The 21,713-nt window shown below is 53.9% G+C and overlaps 7 protein-coding genes across 7 annotated transcripts; 4 read left to right on the top strand and 3 right to left on the bottom strand.

Moving 5' to 3' along the window:
* Positions 1-15: 15 nt before the first annotated feature.
* Positions 16-875, bottom strand: CCMA1212_009494 (uncharacterized protein; the record flags this gene model as incomplete). The annotated part of the gene is made up of 2 exons (XM_073706575.1): positions 16-413; positions 686-875. The coding sequence occupies 2 exons, from the start codon at positions 873-875 to the stop codon at positions 16-18; spliced, it is 588 nt and encodes a 195-aa protein (XP_073554894.1).
* Positions 876-5,536: 4,661 nt separating this feature from the next.
* Positions 5,537-7,336, bottom strand: CCMA1212_009495 (uncharacterized protein; the record flags this gene model as incomplete). The annotated part of the gene is made up of 1 exon (XM_073706576.1): positions 5,537-7,336. One exon carries the CDS (start codon positions 7,334-7,336, stop codon positions 5,537-5,539), a length of 1,800 nt encoding a protein of 599 aa, XP_073554895.1.
* A 2,564-nt stretch (positions 7,337-9,900) lies between these two features.
* Positions 9,901-11,115, top strand: CCMA1212_009496 (Mitochondrial phosphate carrier protein; the record flags this gene model as incomplete). Its single annotated transcript, XM_073706577.1, has 4 exons — positions 9,901-10,028; positions 10,183-10,602; positions 10,660-10,991; positions 11,063-11,115. 4 exons carry the CDS (start codon positions 9,901-9,903, stop codon positions 11,113-11,115), a joined length of 933 nt encoding a protein of 310 aa, XP_073554896.1.
* A 1,454-nt stretch (positions 11,116-12,569) lies between these two features.
* On the top strand, positions 12,570-14,555 carry CCMA1212_009497 (uncharacterized protein; the record flags this gene model as incomplete). The annotated part of the gene is made up of 1 exon (XM_073706578.1): positions 12,570-14,555. The coding sequence occupies one exon, from the start codon at positions 12,570-12,572 to the stop codon at positions 14,553-14,555; it is 1,986 nt and encodes a 661-aa protein (XP_073554897.1).
* A 569-nt stretch (positions 14,556-15,124) lies between these two features.
* Positions 15,125-17,508, top strand: CCMA1212_009498 (Protein SDA1; the record flags this gene model as incomplete). The annotated part of the gene is made up of 3 exons (XM_073706579.1): positions 15,125-15,179; positions 15,243-15,278; positions 15,366-17,508. The coding sequence occupies exons 1-3, from the start codon at positions 15,133-15,135 to the stop codon at positions 17,506-17,508; spliced, it is 2,226 nt and encodes a 741-aa protein (XP_073554898.1). The 5' UTR covers positions 15,125-15,132.
* A 353-nt stretch (positions 17,509-17,861) lies between these two features.
* On the bottom strand, positions 17,862-19,572 carry CCMA1212_009499 (L-fucose-proton symporter; the record flags this gene model as incomplete). The annotated part of the gene is made up of 4 exons (XM_073706580.1): positions 19,314-19,572; positions 18,966-19,183; positions 18,649-18,873; positions 17,862-18,580 (listed from the first exon to the last, which is right to left on the bottom strand). Exons 1-4 carry the CDS (start codon positions 19,544-19,546, stop codon positions 17,862-17,864), a joined length of 1,395 nt encoding a protein of 464 aa, XP_073554899.1. The 5' UTR covers positions 19,547-19,572.
* A 485-nt stretch (positions 19,573-20,057) lies between these two features.
* Positions 20,058-20,564, top strand: CCMA1212_009500 (uncharacterized protein; the record flags this gene model as incomplete). The annotated part of the gene is made up of 1 exon (XM_073706581.1): positions 20,058-20,564. A coding segment is annotated over one exon (507 nt), but the record flags the coding sequence as incomplete, so codon positions are not given.
* Positions 20,565-21,713: the final 1,149 nt, after the last annotated feature.

Raw genomic sequence — 21,713 nt, forward strand, 5'->3', positions numbered from 1 at the left:
AAACGAATGAACCTCTCAAGCAAAAGACGTTGAGAAAGAAAGTGCGTAGAACGAAGGAATGTGTTGGGATGAGGAAGGAAGGAGGGTACCAGATCTGGGGGCACCTCGAGGACGGGCAGCAGCCTTATATCTTTGCAGGCTTCCTCCATTCGAAAAAATCCAAGAGGGGGGGACTGGCGCTGCCATGGTTCTAGCCCGGAATACGAATAGCAACCCTGCACGGATGGTCCAGGTAGTGAAGCCGAAGACGCTGGGTCGAATGTCCCCGTGGTGCGTGCATGATTTGAGAGGAGGGATTCCTGGATCCATCTCCTTTGAGGTGCATCCGCAGCCGCCACCACCAGGGCGGTACGCATCTCCACCAACCAGGCACATCAACACATGGGGCGGTACAGGTACGAGCAGCGCGGCATCTGCATACTGTACAAGTACTGCCTGCGTTGTTGGACGAGGCCTCAAGGTGGAACCGCTGGTGTCAAAGTTGCATGGCAGGGGTGGCAGTACTTCGGCCTTCGTACACCGTACGGCTCTCAAGGCTCGAGGCGCGAGAGGTCAGCTTTGGAGGCGTGCTTCTCCACAGGCGTGCCCCTGACTAGGCCTCTAGCGCAAGAGTGTTTCCGCCAACGCAAGTGCAGGGAAGAGGGTCTGGCAGCGCCTCGCGGCCCATCGACAACCACCATCTCACTCCGAGTGGACGTTTCTCGACCAATCCTTTTCGCCTGTCGGCCAGTTCCTGCGTCTTGCTCGCAGAATTGTCTCTCGTTGTCGCTTGGCCTTTCGCTTGCCTCTTCGCTTGCCCAGTCGCTTGCTTTCTCTTGCTCTCGCCATTTTGCGTCTGAGTCTCCAGCAATCTCGATCATCCTTTGGGCCGCCATGTTGAGTCGTCTATTTCCCCGTCTCTACCCCATCGCTCGCTCTCGGCCAGTCTTTGGAGACATGCATCCATCCATCGCAATTTCTGCGTCGACAGAGGCCCCTGTTCAATCGATACGGGGAAAGGCGGTCATTGTGCTCTGCCAACAATCATGGCAGAATAATATTCTGGTAATAAGGAGTTCTCCGTGCTAGCATCCCAGAACAGCATTAGTCGTGATAGAATGTCCTGGAAATTGAGTGATGCTCGTAATACCGTACCTGTCTGTACTCCGTATTCAGGGACACAATGTAGCTTCCTTTTTTCCTTATTTTCCGGCCCTCCCATGTCCCACAACTCCAACCCCACGGTCAGCCCCTCTGTAAACCCGTGCAACCAAGAGTTGAAGGGCTTCTGTACTGTGTCGTACTCCGCAACTTGCAAAGACGGATGTAATTGGGCATCCGACAAAGTTGCTATCATTAGCAACAAACCAATGTTCGGAGTCACCATGTGCTAATATCAGGACCTTGGTAGTAGTTGCCGCAAGGCAGGTATTCTCGAATGCTCTCCCGAGTCAATAGGCCGCCGGAAATGATCAGCAAGGCGGCAAACCTGAATATCTCTCTATCCGGACTTCTTGGCGAGATTCGATGTCCGTCGTATCGGTGATCCGAAATTAGAACTCATACCACCCTGTCCGCACGCCATCTGGCGGTTGAGGCATCGTTATGTAATGAAATGCGCCTATGAATGAGCACGTTGAGACTTGTGCCCTGCATAGAGGCAAGACCTGCCGTTCCGTCGAAAAGATCGATAACGACCTAAGCGCCCGTTGTCTGAGCTACCCGTGAGAAAACTGTCGGCGCGTTGTCTTGTCGAGAGCGCCAAGGAGATAGATCTTCAAGCGATCGACGATGGCGGAGCACACGATTTGACATTTCTCAGCTTCAACTTCTACAGTAGTCTCCTGAGGGCTGGGGATGGCCAGCCCAAGGTGCGCATGAATGGTAGGTTGCTGTGGTGCCGCCGTTTCGCTGACGGCTTTTGCGCTTTTTGGCAAAAACTTCTCGGGCATATCGTAAGCATGCTGGTATTAACCCGGGACCTCGGGATAGGAAAGACTGTCGCGCTTCTTTGCTGAAGATCGATTTGGATGCTGCCATAGCAGTTTCCCATATCCTCATCGCCATCGTCGCCAGCCGTTGCTATTCTTGTTTCTCCCAACGTCTCTTGTCTCTTGCTCCCTCCGCTTCGTCGGGGTCAATGTGACGTTGCAAGCGCTCCGAAAAAACCAGGCTACCGAGGCGCAAGCAATTGCTCTCAAGCGGCAGCTTGCCGCGCGAAATGGTTGGCTGTGGTGCGTTCGTGGTGCGTGGCTGTTTGTGCAGCTACTGTGCATATGCAACTCGCACTTGTCTTGCGGCAAACCGGAGTGCGTAGGCCACTGAAATCAGCAGGGGATACTGATTGCTGGGCTGTGCTCTGCTGATCTGTTTGGCACCGACAGGGGTGGGCGAGGGAGTAGCAAGAGGGATCATGCTGGCTGAAGGAAGAGAGAAAAACGGATGTATGATGATGATGACGATGGAGAATACGGAGTTGATGGATTGAGTGAAAATTCTCAAGAGTAGGAGAAACGTAATGCTTCGTAATCCGTAGCCAATAGGTCCTTCCTAGAATGAAACGTGTGCGCTCAGGAAGCTGCGATGCAAGTTGAGCGGTTGGGCTGGGTTGAACGGAAAGAACGACGCAGATCCAACTCATGTCAATCTACCTCGGCCACTCATGCATCACCCCGCTCAGCTCTTATGCGAGGTACCGAGGTACAAGCTCCTCATTCTGTGCACGAGTTAGTACCTGAATCTTGTTGGTGACTTCGCGTCTCTTTGTTCTTTTCCCATCTCCTTTGTAAAGAGCATCTACTTTCGCCAGGATGATCACGAACCTGTCAGTTTAATCACCTTGGGGCTCGACTTTCATGCGCCCTGTCGATCTCCAGACTCGCCCGCGTGTCGCTATACTTGTCACGCAAGGGACCCGTTTCGGCTCGCTCTGAGGTGAAGATGAGCCCAACGGCGTTTCAGTGGGCCGAAGCAGCGTCACGGAAGAGACGCCGGCAGCGTTTCGACGACTGAGCCATTTTCGTCCAGAAACCAGTGGACGGTGGATGTCGCGATCTTCTTGGTAGACGGTGACAGCGCTGCGCAGGCTTTGCCAAGTGTGGTGGTAAGTTCTCCTTACCTTATCGTTGTCATTGTGGGCACTGGCTGAAATGCCTAGTGCAGCGGCTGGGTGACAACGCAGCATTCCTCCAATTTCTCTCTCGTTTGCCTTCTCTCGCTCGTAATGCTTTCTTTTTGCTCCGGAATACGAGGTTGGGCAGCCCCATTGACTTCGTACCTTAGCATCAACCGGCACTGTAGCCACCAACCGACCTGCAGCCGTCCAGCCAGATTGCTGCAACCGCCTCTGGGCTAGAGATGCTGAGCTTTGCCCTCCTGCAGCTGCTGTGTGAGCCTTTGGATGTCGTCGCTCCCACCGCAATGCACTGCACCTCCGAAAGTCCAATCAAGAGGAATCACCAACTCATCATCCACGGCGCAAGACCCGTATTCGGTGTCCCTTGAGAGGAAGGACGCTTGGCAGCATTTCCTTTGCGCCGTGCTTCATGCTCATGCCTGTACTGTGCGTATACACACGAGCGGATCGCGACTGTGGAAGCTGAACACTTGGGAGTGTGTAATAATAGCATCATGGCTTCGTATATGCTGCCGATTGCTATTACAACGCACTTGAAAAAAGCTGTTGACATCAGAGCCGCCGTATCAAGCTTATATCATGCTCATGTTCGATGTTTTGCAGCAAGAAAGACTTGTCGCATTAAGCGAGAACCATCCGCCGAACCGTGGTGCCGTCTTACCAGCTTCGAATGCGTCTGCTGCAACTTCGGCTTATTTTCTCTTCCCGAGTCCTGGGAAACATGGATCAATCTTTCGCTGGCTCTCTGGAGTGCTCCGTCAACCGTCACTTGCCATGTTTCAAGGCCGTTCAAGATCCTCTTCATCGGGTCCATTCTGGTCCACCTTTGAGTGGTCCGACCTTTTGGCCAAGTCCATGTGGGAGGGTGGCGAATGTGGCACGAAGCGGCCGTCTCGGCCTTGGATTTCCGCAGGTCAACGTTGCTAGCATGAGCAGCTGGGTATTTGTCCGGATCACCTCGGCTGGTTGTAGAGTTACATCCATTTCAAGCTGCGTACTGTGCGTACGGGACAAGGAAGAAGGTGGAATGTTCCCTTTGGGGAGACGATGGGAGATTTGATGGTGACTCCTCATCTCCAGTCTCCGGTCGAACGAATTGCGAACTTGGCGATGGGTGTTGTTGGTTGCTGGCGGGACTCTAGATCGATCTGTTGTTGGATCTAATTCTGCCGGTCCGGCGAGCTCCTTCTCTTAATTTCGCGGCCAACAAAGCATTCGGGCTATATCTATGGTCACCACCGCAGTGACTGGCCCATCGCGGGGCAGTCGAGGGTCCCCTCGGCAGCGCTCCGCCAGTTGTCCCTGGTTCTCTCACTCGGTTCACGAGGATGGGGATGGGCACGGGCACTGCTTGAGCCCGGAATGGACGAGCTTGGCTTCCAGCTCCTCACAGTCCAGCTCTTATATTACGCCAATGCCGTTTCAAGTAGCTCTGAGAACTTAGTATGACCATTAATCAATATGCGAATGTTTGCCGCTGCTGAACTCGGCGGAACAGGCCTAACACTACGCTTGTCCTTGGTTATCAACCTCGGGAGCGGGGGTTTATTCAACACAAAAGATTGGGCATGGTGTCATAACAGCCTGAGACTTGGAATGCTTGACAATTACGTGCGAGTGCCTACTAGACATCTGACAAGAGATTTCAGTAACAGCCTGTTTAGTGCATATGACCGCCTGAAAAGTGAGCCCACGCCAGGGTTTGAGGATGTCGTGGGCGTGATACGGTGTTCAAGTTGCTTCACAAAGACACCATTCACTACTGGACATCGAGGCTAAGCCTGCAGTATGGCATTTGGTGGATTGACAAAGAGGTAGGAGCCGCAAGCAGCATTGATTGGCATATCATGTGTTCTAACGGGCTTTTTGCTGAAGGGCATATTATTCACTTTAGAGAAGCTACCGTATCATTCAAAGTAACCATCAATGGCGTAACGAGTTGACGATAGTATACTACACTGCTGTATACGCCAATTGGAGACAGTATACCTTTTCTTGAAGCACACGCCTTGTGTCGCCGAGGCCTCAAATCATACCTCCGACTCTGACAGAAGTGACAAGCTTCATCCTCAAATCGAACCTCCGATTCTGACAGAAGTCACAGGCCTCATCGCTGGCCACGAAGCAAACACCTTCTTATACTCCCTATTCTCGTTCTCTCACAGATGACATCGCAAACAAACTGGTCAATCCACAAATGTGGACGCTCCGCAAAACGGGAAAGCAACAGTTACTCACAACTACTCAATTCCATCATCTCCAATCAGCCCGTCAACCAGCGCCGCTCGTCAGAGGAGACATGGGGAGATTTTTAACCAGAGACAGGCTCCGCCAGCGTGGCATCGTCAGCCTTCTGCCGGGCTAATTGCCTCTTCTGTATGAAACTCGGTTCATGTATCGGCTTGATCAGTCTTTGGCAAGCTAGGTGCTTTTCACCATTGATTTCCACCACGCAGTCTCCTCGGCGTTGAGATCGACGTTGTTGATGATTGGTATAGTCTCAGGCTCCTTCACAAGCCAAGTTTCGTCAACGGAGTAACGAATCTCTGCGCGAAGAACATAGCGAGAGTCCGCGAATGCAGTGTTGAGGAATCCCTGGAGATCAATTACGGTAGGTATCTCCGGCGCGTCAATCACCATCGGAGGCTTCTTCAAACTGCGAGGCCAATCCTGCTGCCTGGGCACCTCGACAAAGAACAGCGCAACATCTGCAGAAACGCCAGGGGGTAAGCTCAAACGGATGCCCGTGTACGGTTCGTGGAACCTCGTCTTTGGGGCAACACACAGAGCCTCGCGAAGCCAAGTGAGGATTCGTTGACAATGGTCGTCGTTATCTTCGCCGTCGCGCTTCCGGAGCATTTCGGCTGCTTGCAAGGCTGCCGGGTTGTGACGATTGCCTGCGGACGGCATGGGCAGGTACAGCCCGACGTCCACCGCGGCACTCTGGAGGAAGATCTGTTTGAGTTCTTCTTCGTTCATTCGGGTCCTCCCACGACCCCAAAACTTCAGGAGGGCCCACGCCTCCGCATTGGCAAAGGTGCGTTCCAGCCTGCCGGCGAGCCGCCTAACTTCGGAGTCGGCCAAGGCCGGGCGCGGCATTGTGTAGCCGTGCTGCGCGAGCTCTCTGATGTACACTGTGGATTTGGTGCCAATATCGGGCAGAAACTCTCGGACATGGCTCAGGTTGACGACCATCAGATAAGCTGTCGGGCGCCTCGTGCCGTCGATGCCATACTCGGCCTTGTCGCTGGTGGTTGGAATCCAGTTGGAACCAGGAAAGGGGAGCAGACGTGCTTGGAAGTACGTCTTGCAGCAGTTCCATGCCATGAGCTGCTTCCAGGGGAGTTCCTCGTCGAGCCATCGGTGGCCAATGAGCGTCTTGGAGTAGTCCAAGTCTTCGAGCCGATCGTTGCAAAGAGCTTGGAGGTCGAGGACCCCGGGGTTAATCTTGCGTTTGTCGTTGAGGAAAACGTACCAATCTCGCTCCCAGCCTCGGACGTAAGGGAAGAAAAACTGGATAGAGACTTTTTCGTCCGGATTTCTCTTGTCAAAGGCCGACCTGAGCCTCTCGGCGATGAGTCTGAGCCCAGCCGGCTGACGGCCGATTCGATCCCAGAACTTGGCGGGATATGACACTACAATCTTGCCGACGTCGATTACGGTTTCGAGTCGCACCATATTCCAGGTAGTTTCGATGATAAGGCCCCATGCTGGCTTTGAAATATCGCGGCCCTTGAAATAAAGCAGATCCTGGGAGCGGAATCGCGAGTAAGACGCCCCAGCAGGATCAGCCGGCGGGTTGGAGAATGCCTGCTTCATATCCGATCTCTCAGTCGGGCGGAAGCACTCGGCATCCATCGGCTTCTCGGTTTGGCCCATGGGAAGGGTGAGGATGGCGAAATCCTGAATGTTATCCCCGTTCCTGACTTGGAGCCGGATGATGAGGGTCGATGGAATCCGAGGACCCCATGCCGTCTGGACTTCCACTCGGAGGCCTGGGGCGACGCTTCTTGCTACGCGTGCAATGTGGAGGTGGGCGAAGCCGGGGAGCATGATGTTGTTGATGCACATCAGGACACTGTTCCAAGCGGAGATTTCGTTACGTAGCTTGTTGAAATCGTCCGCGTCGGGGAAGGTGGGATTGAAGCCTCCCCCTTGGGCGGCGGGCGCTTCGTCTCCAGCGGGTGGTGGAGTCGAGGTACCAGGATCGTCAGAGGCCATCTTGACGTTTGGGATTGATGGAGAACTACCGTTGACGATGGATGATCGCAGATGAGAGAGTGGCGGTGATTCGAAGCGCGGACACTCTCTGTGACGGGATGCGTGCGGAGTGTAGGAGGAGGAGGAAGAGGAAGAAGAAATCCGGGAAAGCCCGACTTTATGAAGAAAAGAAAACAACTTCAGGGCTTGGACGCGTTTCTCACCTGGCGGCAAGCTGTAGCCAGATGGCAAAGTTAATGTTGTGGTGGAACGTTGTGGTGGCTGTCACAGGGCTGCCAGCTGGCGGGCAAAATCAAAGTTCAAGGATTCATGGCACACATGTTTTTGGGAAAGCAAATGATCCATGCGTGTTGGGATATACATGTGCGCTTTGCTACGTGTGTGCCATGCTCTCTGCGGTGGATGGACCTGTTTCCCCCTAGTGGTGCCACGAATTGCATGTCGAATGACAATATGTTTGGTGATAGCGTCTCTTGTTGCATCTCTTTGGGCTCGTGCTGGTGACAGCGAATGGCATCATTCCTGGTTTAAAGTCAAATATTTGAGGCTGACAAGAAGTATGACCCCGTCCGTCGTGAATGGTGTGATGGTATCTTTCACGAGTGACGCCAAGAGACTGGGAGGGCGATATTGATACAACTGGGACTTCATTTCCAGACGCAAACTCAGATACATTCTCTGCAATGAGTTTCATGCCCATCGAGGCACTAGCAAATAGGATTGATGAAATTGGAATGTGGCAATTGACTCCTTCGCCCTGAAGCTTCCCACGATGTTTAGGACTACGCCCAAGGCTAGATCGGCTCAGATAAGGTAGATTGATGCGCCACAATACAACTGTTGAGCTGGCGGGTACTAGGTCTGAACCTGGGTAGCAGCGACAATTTCAAGCATCGCTAGGTGATTATCATCATTTTCTATCCAGGACAAGGGAGATACTGCTAGAGAACGAAGATAGCTGGCAACAGTATATCGTGAGAGACGACAGCGAGCGGTGTTCGACATCTTCGACACCTGACTGAAGCATTCAAGGACTGGATGCTACAATTCCTATACCTATCGTTTTCAACTTTTTGACAGCTCAGATCTTGTTGATATCAAAAGCCATTGCCCCCTTTCTGATGCTCTTCTCCTTGGTTGGATCATCATCCGAGGGTGAATGTCGCTGGATGGTCGTCCCCCTGATTACCTAATCACCATCGATCTACCAAGCGTTCGCGGAAAGGATTCGCGGAAATTCCTTTCTGCCGAGCAATGACGTGCATATCTACAGAGCTAAAATTAGCGTTAATGATAGGGTAGCCAAAGCAACTGCCAGGAACGACTACCTGGTGTCGCTTGAAGATCCGGTAGGGACAAAATAAATCATAGCGAGGAGATCCTCAATGGATAACATGATGATTATAGCATCTCCTCTAAGTCGCCGTCTGGTGTTGGTTGGCAATTTTTGGGAAGTGTGCGAGATTTCTTCAATGTCCGAGACCAAGAGTTAGGTTGGCATTAGGCAAACATGTCTATTCTTCATGAACCAAGGAGCCGTGAAAGTATTTGCATCCGCCATTCGTCATGTCGAAATCCAGAGCAACAATAAATCAGCTTGAACTATTCACATGTCTCTTGCGAGAGATGCTTGCTGGAACATGATCCGTTGCACATGACCGCGGACGTAGGACGAGCGTCTATCTTAACTCCGCCCAGACTTGACGAGACAAATTGCACAATCTGGTCACTGGGACCGATAAACTGCAGCCTGGGAAACCCCAGCGATTGTTGCTCTGTAAACGATGCCTTTCGCAATCTCTTATCGAATTCTTAGACATCAGCAAAATTCTTCACTGGCAAAACTCGGTGTTGCCGCAGCCGAAAGATGTCCAACTTTTTCTCTGTGGCTTCGTGGCGGCACGTCACTACACCGAATATTCGCCATCCAGATGCTTAGTAACTCTCCGGCTGCGATTAGCGGGGCCGATCCATTGCCCCACGTTGGCAAGGCTGGGCAGATGAATGGCTCCGAGCGTTCCACACCAGCCACAGGCACAAGGGGCAGGTGGGCAACCATCACAGAAGAACAACTTGCTCTGGACAGAATCGCGATATCCAAGCAACAGATGTCGCTTTACTTTTTCAGAATGGAGAGTAATGTCAATGGCAGAGAGTTTGAAGCGAGTAATATATGTTGCCTTCAAAACAAGAGTATCTGACATCTCGGCACTTCGGAGCCCCCGACTATCACAGCCTTCCCTGGCAAACTGTGGCTGATGCGCCAGTGTCAAGCCACTTCAACTCGCCATCACGTCCAGCCATTCCAGCCACACCCAATCGAATTATCCGAATGTTCCCGAAGACCCCCTGCAACAATTTTTTTTCAAGCCCCTAGACTAGCGCCGCTCCGGCAAGAGACCAGCAGCAACAAAAAGACCTCAAAACAATTTCATCACCGCCCTCCCCCAGACAAAAACTTCAATCTTCTCCACGTCGAATCTCTGTCGATTCTGCTAAGCCTTTCTTCTTCTTTCATTCTCCCCACTCAGTGTTTCTTCGCTGCTTCAATTCTTTCAGTCACAATGGCCGCTGCTCAGGTTTCTCTGTCCGAGCCCAAGAAGCTCGAGGGCTTCTCTCTCTACTCCCGCTTCGCCCTCGCCGGCGCTGTCTGCTGCTCCGTCACCCACGGTGGCCTGACTCCCGTCGATGTGTATGTTGACCCCGTTCCAGCTGTTACTCAAGATTCCTCCTCATCGGAAGTCTGGCCGTATTCCATCACCCCTCTGATGGCGGCCTCTTCCCCACGCTTCTAGCATGTGAAAACGCGAACCGCCGTGGCTGACCGATTCCTTTCCACGATACAGCGTCAAGACCCGTATCCAGCTCGACCCCGTCACCTACAACCGTGGTCTCATCGGCGGCTTCCGCCAGGTCATCCAGAATGAGGGCGCTGGCGCTCTCCTGACCGGTGCCGGCCCTACCTTCGCCGGTTACTTCCTGCAGGGTGCCTTCAAGTTCGGCGGTTACGAGTTCTTCAAGTCCCAGTTCATCAACGGCCTGGGCCTTGAGACTGCCTCCAACAACCGAACTGCCATCTACCTGGCCTCTTCTGCCGCCGCCGAGTTCTTCGCCGACATTGCCCTCTGCCCTCTCGAGGCCACCCGTATCCGTCTCGTCTCCGAGCCCACCTACGCCAACGGTCTCATTGGCGGCTTCTCCAAGATGCTCAAGAACGAGGGTGTCGGTGCCTTCTACGCCGGTTTCGGACCCATCCTCTTCAAGCAGTAAGTACTCGAGCTGAAACTGGACTCAGCTGGGCATCGCGCTGACATTGCATCCAGGATCCCCTACACCATGGCCAAGTTCGTCGTCTTCGAGAAGGTCTCCGAGGCTGTCTTCCGTGCTTTCCCCAAGGAGAACCTCTCCGACGGCATGCAGACCACTGCCAACCTGGGCTCTGGTCTGATTGCTGGTTTCGCCGCCGCTCTCGTTTCTCAGCCCGCCGACACCATGCTCTCCAAGATCAACAAGACCAAGGGCCTCCCCGGTGAGGGCACCACCAGCCGCCTGATCAAGATTGCCCGTGAGCTTGGTCTCCGTGGCTCTTACACCGGTATCGGCGCTCGTCTCTTCATGGTCGGAACCCTGACTGCCGGTCAGTTCGCCATCTATGGTAAGTGGTCACTGGATATCTATATACCCTTCAGAAGAAAGGTCGAACAATAGCTGACATTATGGCCACAGGTGATCTCAAGAAGGCTCTGGGTGCCGTCGGCGGCGTCGAGATTGCCAAATAAATGCACTTCTTAACGACTTGACGACAAAAAAACGGAGTTTGAGGGGGACGTGCGAAGACTAGTGTTGGACCGAGATTTCGAAGAAAGGGCAGCTATATCGGTACTGCCCAAGGGCTGGGCTCTCTAGAATATAGAAGGGGAACAGTCTTGATGTCGACGGGGATCTCGAGGTTCCTTGTTCGATTGTTTGACCGGGTTGAAGGATGCGGCCCTAGATACAGGCGCTGGTATACATCTCTTGGTTGCCTAGAGTAGAGTATAGAGTCGGCGGACCACTGGCATCCCCGCTAAGGGTTGTATAATAGTCAATCTTCTTGCGTTATCTAATAGACTTGGTTAAAGCCATGCAACGTCTTTGCTTCGCATCCAATACTGTGATGCTGGGTGGCAGGATTTGGCGGTGATTGCTGTAGTTAACAACGCCTCAATCTTGGATCTTGCAAATCGTAGACATGGGAAGGACGTCATAGGCAATGATTTATGAACTTGGCTTCTATGATAGATGGTTGGACATTATGTCCGGAGGGATGGAGAGTCTACCAGACCAGTATCCAGTGGCCGCCCGGGCTACTTCACCACAGCCAACGGAATGGTTACCATTGCAAACAGACCAGCAGTACTCCTTGGTATTTCTACAAGGCACGAAGGGCTGTTCTAATGTATGTAGTTGCTTCAGTTGTTTTGGCGCATTCAAGGCGAGTAAGGTCAATATAGCACATGTTCTCAACGCAGATTGGACCCCATTCGATTGGAAGTGACGGCCCGGAGCATAGCTACCTACCTACTTCGGAATCTGTCTGAACTCCAACAGCATCTCGTTCCCGTACAGATTCTCGTCTCTGTATTTGCTTTTGTCAGATCTGAGATTGTAAGTATCTCAACTTATCGGCTCGGTGGATGCCGATAATATGGTCAACGAGACCAGAACATGTACGGTAGGTACTACCTGTATCTTCGTACTACGTCGGAGGACAGGCAACCGGCACTTGCCTCTTTGCCAGCTGGCAAACAGCACCTTCCTCACTTTTCTCCGCCGCGATTCACCGCCGGATGACTCAATTCATTCTGCACAACTTCTGGTTTCATCTCCTCTCCGTGCCTCCAAGCTTGGACTTCTTTTCCCCGTCTCCTCCTCCCCCCCTTTTCAATCACCATCTCTTGCGTTGAGCCATTTGTCAACGCATCAAACAGCGTGACAATATTGCAATCATCACAGAGGGCTATTCGGCATCGTCTTTCACGGAACCATGAGGCATACCAATCGGCGGAGGCGAGGCATCAGAGTTCCTGCTGGTTGTTTCGTCAACCGAGAGCATCGAAGGAGTACGTTGAACCAAGGGATGAGGAACGAGATGAAGTAGGCAAACAAAGTCGCCTTCGAATGCCAAAAAACAGAATTCAAAGCTCATCTTCTACCTGTGCCGGGCTCTGAATGGGTCCCTCGCGGAACGGACATGGAAGTGTTTGGCATTGCGGCGATCCACGAGCCGAGAGCTTACCTCATGATACTTGATCTCAAGGACATCCGCCATGTTCTACCCAGCGTCGGATCTACTGTCGAAGTCGAGCTTGATGTCGATCAAATCTTTCACACCGCACCCAAATACTGTCTCGAGGGTGATGCGCTTGACGCTTTGGCTGCGGACATTCAAAGAAAAATAGACCTTGCCGAAAGAAAAGCCTGTGATGCCGTGGAAGGCGTCTATAAAACCGTTGCCCAAGTACTCCGCGACGAGGGCCGCGAGGGCGACGATATCCGTAGTCGGGAAATCATGAAGTCTCTTACACTCGAGCATTACCAGGAGCTAGCCAAAGGCTACCTTTACCAATACAACGCCAATGCTTCTGATGAAGCCATCCCAGGAATGCCTTCCGGAGACACCGCAACACGCCGAATGTACGACGCGGACAAGTTTGCATCAGAGCTGCGCAAGACACCGCGTGAATCGCTGGCTGAGCATATGCAGCGCATCAAGGACTGGATCCGGCAGAAGGAGGTTACGAGTCAGGCCCCAGAGGATGCTTATCCTTTTGTTGGTCACCGGATCAAGCTTCCACCTGGAATCACGGCTGATGTTGCCTTATTCGTCCTCGAGGTACCACTTCAGCCATACTGGCCGGACGATTACCAGAACCCGCCGGTGACATTGGACGTTCCCAAACGAACCTGGCCGACCGACTTGAGCAATTACCTCAACAATATCGTCAAGGGATCGCCGCAAGCTGTTTGTGCCCAAATAAGCTACGGAATCAATAACGAGACTTTTCTGGTGGAATACTGGGTTGTTGAGAAGATGAGCACGCTGCAGGAAGAGTCGTTGGGAAACGACTGGTGGAACTTCTCGACGCGCTTTCGCGACATTCCGGCTTCAGAGCGCACTGATCTTCTGAAATGGTATCCAGCTCTTCAATCACTACTGGGCAAAAAGATCTTTGAGGGCGAATACACAAGAGTCGTCGAAACCATGGCCGAGTCGCGAGCAGGAAAATTCATCATCAATGCGCCAGCAGGACCAAACAGGTCAAATTTTGCCATGTCAGTTGTCCAGGCGGTCATGTCAGAAGCTCCTAATCCTCCAGCCGCTGTGCTAGATGCAAAGCACAGTCGACACGTCCAGTACGCTCAATGGGAGCTGGAGGATGAAAGAGACACGTACGTCCAGTTTCAGATGGCCATGTGGAATAATATGTCCGCTGAAGAAAAGAACCTGAGCCGCAAGAAGACGGATGAGTTTGTACCTGTTACCGGGCGAGTGGCTTGGATTGCACCTCAGGACAAACAAGTCGACAAGGCTGTGGAGCGATTAATCGCAGCGAATCCAGGGAAGACCATCCTCAGAATCTACTCCTACAACGCCGAGGTACACAACCTTATAAACTCGCAGCCCGAGTCAGCAGTCGCCATTGTTGCCAGCGGAAGGACGACTTCAGAAACCCAAATCATTGAAGCGTACAACAGCTGCCTTCTTGAGGGTAAACCAGCCTCGAACAAGCACTCCTGGTCTGAGCAATGCCTAAGCAGGGGACACTTTGACAGGTCAGGATGTTGGTCAGTGATGAATCCCACGGAGCGCAGCCAGTATTGGAGCGATGCCGAGGATGCACTCAATCACCTGCTAGACCGAGCCGACGCCATTTGCACCACACCATCTGCCTTTCGCACGATATACAAGCGTGTCGGATACAGCGGATGGGAGCCGTCCATGATCATCGTGGACAACGCCAATCAGCTCACGGAAACGTCGTCTTTGCTGCCTATCGCTCACTTTCCAGACGTTCCGGCGATGTTTATCGGCGACCTCGAGCAGGATGATCCGGATGTCATGGCTTCGAAGGAGAGCTTGAGAACATCGATGGCCACCAAACGGCGCACCCGTAGCCTTCTTCAAAGGGTAGAGGACGCCGGGTATTTGGACTATCAGCTCTTCCCCAATCGTTAGTCCTGGTGTTTCTTCTTTTTTTTATCTGCATTTCGATCTGCTTTCAATGTCCACTTTATGTTTGACACTGCAAGATTCCTCCCTCTAGAAGAGGAGAAAGCGCAAGTTTGTCCTTTATACTGAGTCTTGAGGCATACGGGGAAGATGCCGCTGGGGCGGAACGCAATAACTGTACACAGTATCAATGCAAATCACGGTTGAAGCGAGCGTGTAGATGGCCAAGTGAGCTCAGTGTGTTGCAGTCATGGAGACTATCTTGAGAGAAACTGTGATGCCGTGATTGAGCGAGGTCGAGTCATTGCACAGCATGAAGTTGCTCCCTGTTGCTTTTTTGATGAGTCTCCCGCAAATGGCGGAGTATGAGAAGCCAAGAGCTCCACTACGCCGTACTGGACTGGTAGTTGCACTTATGCGCACACGCACTATTTTTGGCGATTAAGCTTATCCGTTCCTCGCTCTTTCTTATCTTATCGATTGGCATTTCCCGTACCAAAATTTCTTCGATATCTCCCGCCGTAGAAGGAAATCAATCCCCCATACAAGATCGCTTCCACTGCCATTTCGCACAGCCGCAAAAATGGTGAAACGAAAGGTTGCGGCGCTCGAGAAGATTGATGCGGACTTGTATGTTGTTCTTGCTTGAAATGTGCCTTTCCAATCCCTCGTTTTGCTAACAATCCTCCTCAGCGCGAGTCTTCAGTACAAAATCCGTCGGGATCCAAAGTACGCCTTCTCTCTCTCACCTGGGACAGACAACCCATATGCCGTCTTCAAAGGCCTGCCACTCACCGACTGATTGCTACCCGATAGATCCTACAAGGACGACTTCCTGAAGCAGTGGGAGCAGTATGAAGCCCAGCGCGAAATCTTCTTCACATCGCCGACGACGGCCGCAGCCGACACGGTCGAGTCCTTCCACAACATGATCGACCTGATCGCGCACGTCGCCGACTGCTACCCCGAGGAGACGCAGACGTTCCCGGACGACCTCAAGGCGATTGTGTCGCAGAACCACGAGACGCTGCACCCGGAGCTGCGGGACAAGGTCGTGGGCAGCCTGGTGCTGCTGCGGCGCAAGGAGGTGATTGACTCGACCAGCCTGCTGACGACGCTGTTCCCGATCCTCGTGTCCTCGCGCAGCAAGTCGATGCGGGAGATGCTCTTCCAGAAGATCCTCAGCGACATGCGCAACTCGAACTCAAAGGCCACCAACCACCCGCTCAACAGGACGATCCAGGCCGTGCTGTACAACCTCGTCACGGCGGACCGCGCCTCGCCGAGGGCCATCTGGGCGATCAAGCTGACGCGCGAGCTGTGGAAGCGGCAGGTCTGGACGGATGCGAAGCCGGTCGATGTCATGAAGGAGGCTTGCTTGGCCGACAACGAAAAGGTCATTGTCGGGGCCACGCGGTTCTTCCTGGGCGGCGACAAGGAGCGCGAGGAGCTCGAGGACGAGAGCAGCGACGAGGAGATTGACCTTGGGAAGGTGAAGCATCAGATACAAATCAACAAGAAGTCAAAGAAACAGAAAGAGGCGTACAGAAGGGCAGTCGACAAGGTCAAGAAGCAGGAGAAGAAAAAGTCAAAACCTCACCCTCTCAACTTTTCGGCCCTGCACCTGCTACACGATCCGCAGGAGTTTGCTGAGCAGCTGTTTACGAAGCACCTGCAGGGGACAAAGAACAAGCTTTCGCTGGATACGAAGCTGCTGGTCTTGCAGCTGGTCACCCGATTGGTCGGCCTACACAAGCTCACCATTGTGCCGCTGTACTCGTGGTTCATCAAATACCTGACCCCCAAGCAACAGTCCGTCACGTCCATCCTCGCTTCTCTGGCGCAGGGCGTGCACAACCTGGTGCCGCCCGATGCCCTGGAGCCCCTGATTCAAAAGATTGCCAACGAGTTCGTCTCCGAGGCATCAGCCTCCGAAGTAGCTGCGGTTGGTCTCAACGCCATCCGCGAGATTTGCTCCCGACAGTCGCTGGCCATGACGGAAACCCTGCTGCAGGACCTGGTCCAGTACCGCAAGAGCAAAGACAAGGGCGTCATGATGGCCGCCAAGGGCCTCTTGTCTCTCTACCGAGAAGTCGGCGCCGAGATGCTCAAGAAGAGAGACCGCGGCAAAGACGCCACCATGGGCCTGAGCTCCGGCCTGATGAAGCAGCGCAAGTTTGGCGAGGAGGAAGTCGGCGGCATCGAGGGCCTCGATCTCCTCGCCAAGTGGAAGGAAGAGCAGCGCAAGAGGAAGCGCGCCGAAAAGGGCCTGCCGGAGGACGGCAGCGATGGCTCCGACGACGACGAAAAGGACGCAGAGTCCGACGAGTGGGAGGTTGATTCAGACGATAGCAGCGACTCTGGGGAATGGATCAACGTCGAGCACTCTTCAGACGAGGAGGACGAACCGGCGCCCAAGAAGCGCAAGGGAGAAAATGACGAGGAGGACGAAGAGGACAATGCGGAAGACGAAGCCGCCGAGCTCGAACGCATGACCAAGCTCGCCACAACCACCATCCTCACGCCCGCCGACCTCGCCAAACTGCAAGAACTCCGCGCCGCGGCCTCTGTCCAAAAAGCAATGGGCTCGCGCCTCCGCAAACGCCAACAGCAGCAAGCCAACGACGGCACGACGCACCGAGACGACGGCCTGACGGCCGAGAACATCGAAGCGCCCATCCGCCTCCGCAAGCTCACAAAGGAGGAAAAGGTGGCGCTGGCGAAGGAGGGCAAGCCCGATCGGGACGAACACAAGAGCACGCAGGCGATCCGCAAGTCCAAGAAGGACGCTGCAGGGAAGAGCACGAGCAATCGGGAGAAGCAGCGCAAGAAGAACTTCTTGATGACGCTGGGCAAGGCCAAGAGTAAGCAGAAGAGGAGCCTGGTTGAGACGAGGAAGGTGTTGAGGGGGCATGTGGAGAGGAGTACGAGGGGTGGAAGGAGGAGGAACGGGACGTAAACTTGGTGTTGTGTGTGTACATATTGGGAGGTTTGTCTTGGTTGGGAGGTTTTCTAAGGGAGAGGTTGGGAGAAGTGTGTTGTTTCTTATTCGGCTCAGTTATAAAAGGCGGGTTTGCTGCATATGTTATACGGCGAGTTGACATGCAAGAGATAGACAAGCTCTTACACATGGAGCGAATCAAGCAGCACGATATGAAGCATCAGGTTCGTGTGTAATCATTATTTGTATTGTGTGACCACTCCCTGAGGACACAAAAGCAGGCGACAATACTGGTATCCAAGAAATTTCATCAATCCAATTGAGGACAAAAATCAACCAACCACATCACTCCACAAAGCTCTTCTCTGCATCTACTGAACAGTAGTAACCATGGGCTTCTCGTGGTCAATCTTCTCCGCAATCTCCTCATCGTGAGTGTGACCCTGCGTGCCAACATCCGTCTCGCTAAAGGCATCCACAACGTCCCGATACGCAGGCACAAAGTTGACGCAGAAAGCATACGACCAGGCCACGACGAAGAACGACAGGGGCACGACCATGCTGATGCCGCTGCCTTGGCGCTCCGCAGCCGCAAAGGTCAAGGGAGGCACGCAGGCACCGCCGACGACACCGCCGACGATGAAGCCGCTGCCGCGCTTGGTGTGTCTGCCGAGGCCTCGCATGCCGAGGGCAACAATGGTGGGGAAGCAGACGGACTCGAAGAAGAGGACGACGTAGAGCATGGCAACGCCGGTGTTGTTTCCCTGGGTGATGGCAGGACAGATGAAGATGATGCACATGCTGATGAAGACGAGGAAGATCCATCGAGGCTTCACAAAGCGCATGATGCCACTTCCCGTGAATCGGCCAATGGCAAACGCGGCCTGGGCACCGGCGAACAGCTTGGAGCCGAGGCTGCTTGACGTGCCGGGTCGAGTCGCCACGGCGTAGTTGATGAAGGAACTGGCGATGGCCACCTGGGCGCCGGTGTAGCAGAACTGGGCGAGCGCGGCGTGGAAGAGTCTGTATTGCTTCCAGAGGGGCTTGTCGTCTGAGCCGCCGTGGGCTTCTTGGGCCTGGAATGCCATATCTACCAGGTGACAAGTGCGTTAGCAACGGCGGAGGATAGATGTCACCCGACAAACAGGTACCACTCACCAGCATTGGTGATCTCGGGGATCTTGGCCAAGAAGAACAAGCTCGCAAGCAGAAGCACGAAGACGACGATGGCCAAGTAAACCCATTGCACGTTCTGGAGAGCACGCTCGTCGCTGAAGTTGAAGAAGACGTATGAGCCGAGGACAGGAGCAATGACGGTGCCAATGCCGTTGAAAGCCTGGGAGATGTTGATTCGAATCTCAGAATACTTGGGCGGGCCGCAGACTGGGGTAGAGGCACATCATGTCAGCGCGGATGGACGACGGAGAGGAGCGGCTTTTAAGCATAACTGCTTTAGGCGATGGCACTTCACTTACCGGTGATGAAGGGGTTGGCAGCAGTCTCCAGAGAGCCAAGGCCGTTGCCGATGATGAAGATGGAAGCGCAGAAGCCGCCAAAGGACTTGGCCTTGATGCAAGGAATGGCGATGGCAGCGCCTACCGCGTACAGGAAGAGACCCCAGATAAAGACGGCTCTGTATCCATAGTGGCGGAGGATCCAGGCTGCGTGTCCGAGAGAGGCCAATGGATATGCGCTGGAGTCTCGCTGTTAGCACACAACGGCTGAAACAGGGCGTCGGGCGTATAGTGAGAAAGAACAAGTGCGATTATGCGTGTCATTGTGTGTCCTCGCATGTATCCGCGCGTCGAGACGGCAAAACTCACCCAAAGTAAGCAGCCTGCAAACCAGAAGAACGCGCCTGGTCGATATGCAGTGTATTCTGAAAGTGCTTGTTCAGCGTGTCGAGCAGGCCGTAACTGAAGCCCCAGAGGAAGAAGAGGACGGTGACGAGGGCGAGGGGAAAGATGGACTCTCTCAACGTGAGCTCAGCAGCTTTCGTGCGGCCCTTGTCGTTGGCCTTGAGCGACCGCTCCTTGAAGAAGGACGCAACACCCATGATGGCAAGTCTCGATGTGAAGGACCCTACCAACAGGAAGAAAGAAAGGGCGGAAAGAAGAGAGATGGAGGAGTTGCTGAGATGCTCTCCGACAGAGTCGCACTTTCGTGCCGGGAATGCGACCCTTTTCACTGAATTGGGACGACCAGCCCCTCCCAACCATCACCAGCCAGGGTTCACTTGGATCGCAAAGAGGTGTTCTTGGATGGCCTGCATCGTATTGCAGCGATTGCTCTCCCAGGCAGAATGTGGGCATGATCATCCGGGCCATCACCGGCCTCATGCCCCTTGTTGGTACTAGCCCAGTCGCACGCACTGCAAAATCCCGACGGCAAAATTGGCTTCTCCCGAGTCCCAGTGGCTGCTTAAGAGGACATGGAAGCCCATTCATTGCTGGCTGGCTTCGCGTTCCTTTAGAGTGTGGCGTCGAGACTCCTCTCACGTGGCTGTTCAGTTATCCCGCAGGTCGTGGAAGCAACGAAGACCGTTTCCTTGTGGCGTCGCCCGCTTCCTGGGCCACCATCCCCAGCAAGAATTCTCCGCGACAATTGCGGTCGAATCTCGTCCGAGCTCCTCACTGCGTCGCCCTCGATGGCCAGCTGCACGCCAACGTTTACCCGCCAGCCCGCCTTTAGCGACTCTGGAGAAAAGACGGGGCTCGCTGCGGAGATGCCTTGAGCTTGCCGGGGTCGAAGGAGGCGGGGAAACCAGCGCGGCTGGCCATTGGCTTGAGGCGAGTCCTGGCGCCCTTGGGGATGCTGGGTCTCGAGTCAATGCTGCCCCGAGATCCTGGAAATTGCGCGTCGCCTTGGCCTGGGGCAGGAGAAGATGGGCCGATGACGGTAGTTGTTGGTCCACGGTCCACGGTCTGCACCTCTCCTGGAACCCTTCGGATGTCACCAACGCTCGACACCGTGATTCGAGACCACCCCCAGATCAACCCGGCACTGTCCTGGACGATGACTTGATGCGGGGGAACACGTTATTGCATCGTCACGCCCTGATCTGCTGGCGCTAGAAGCCATGGAATTTTCCACCGTGAGCAAGACCCAAGGACTTGTTCCCCTCAGAGGCTCGTGGGGAAGTCAAAGGCCGAATGGGCTGCATCTCCCACTCCCACCTCGAATCCTCGTACTGGTGGCGTCCGGTAGCTGCAGTTTGGCTCCTCCATGGCGCTTACTTTTCCCCGATATCCTCGCGGGGGCTGGAGCGGCAGATTGGCCAGGCAGCATATGCCGGTTAAGCATAGCGGCGTGCGGAGAAGTTGGCGACACAAACCAATGGATCCTACGCCCGTTTGTTAGAAGACTCGCACAGTGGTTTGGATCAGTCGAAGGAAAAAGATGATGCTGCGCCGTAGAGATGCTCACGATGTGTACGAGGCAAGGTAATGAAGACAAGAGTGCAGATGCCAGAGGCCAGAAGCAGCGATACCTGATACTTCTGCCACTCATCACGTGAACCGCCCCTTCCATCTTGATCCGTCCTTTCTGTCTGAGGAATGCAGACCAGCCCTTGGACTCCGTACGTACATGTGCACGAGTAAGGCATCAGGTATGTTTGTATAATCAATATGCCGTCTTCTCTCTCTTCCTCTTTGACGGACATGTTTTGGTTAGCAACCTTTCGGCTATTTGATCAGTGGCTGAACTCACGTTCTCTGCGCCATCCGTCTACGAAAGCTCCCGTCGGGTAGAAACGACGGCTCCATGGAAGCTTCAGTTCCCCAGATTCTCCAGCTCCAGCTCCAGGCTCTGTCAGCCCCAAAAGGCCACGGTTCCGGGGCCCCGGATCACTGGAAAACCGGATGCGTTTGAACTACCGTTGCAAGCGGCGTTTTGGGGTTGGACATTCGAGGGCTGAAATGCCAATGGCTGCATCTCTTCTCCAATGTGATCGACATGCGGTGGTCGACCATCTGAGGCGACCGTGTCACATGAACGACGAGGGTCCCATCCAATTCCAACCATGCTCAGAACGGGAGTTTTGATTCAGCTTACCAACATATCGTGATCGACTATCGCTTCCCCTGCCACTATTCTAGGCTTCAGGGGTAGGTTGCTTTGCGTACAGCTGAACGGTATAGAAAGTGAGGCGCAAATGCTAGATGCCATCTTGAGAAGATCGGATGATTGTATCGCTTGGCTACACATTCCCGCTATGATTC

This window comes from Trichoderma ghanense (genome assembly GCF_004382785.1).
Source record: "Trichoderma ghanense strain CCMA-1212 chromosome Unknown scaffold_17, whole genome shotgun sequence".
NCBI classification, from domain to species: domain Eukaryota; kingdom Fungi; phylum Ascomycota; class Sordariomycetes; order Hypocreales; family Hypocreaceae; genus Trichoderma; species Trichoderma ghanense.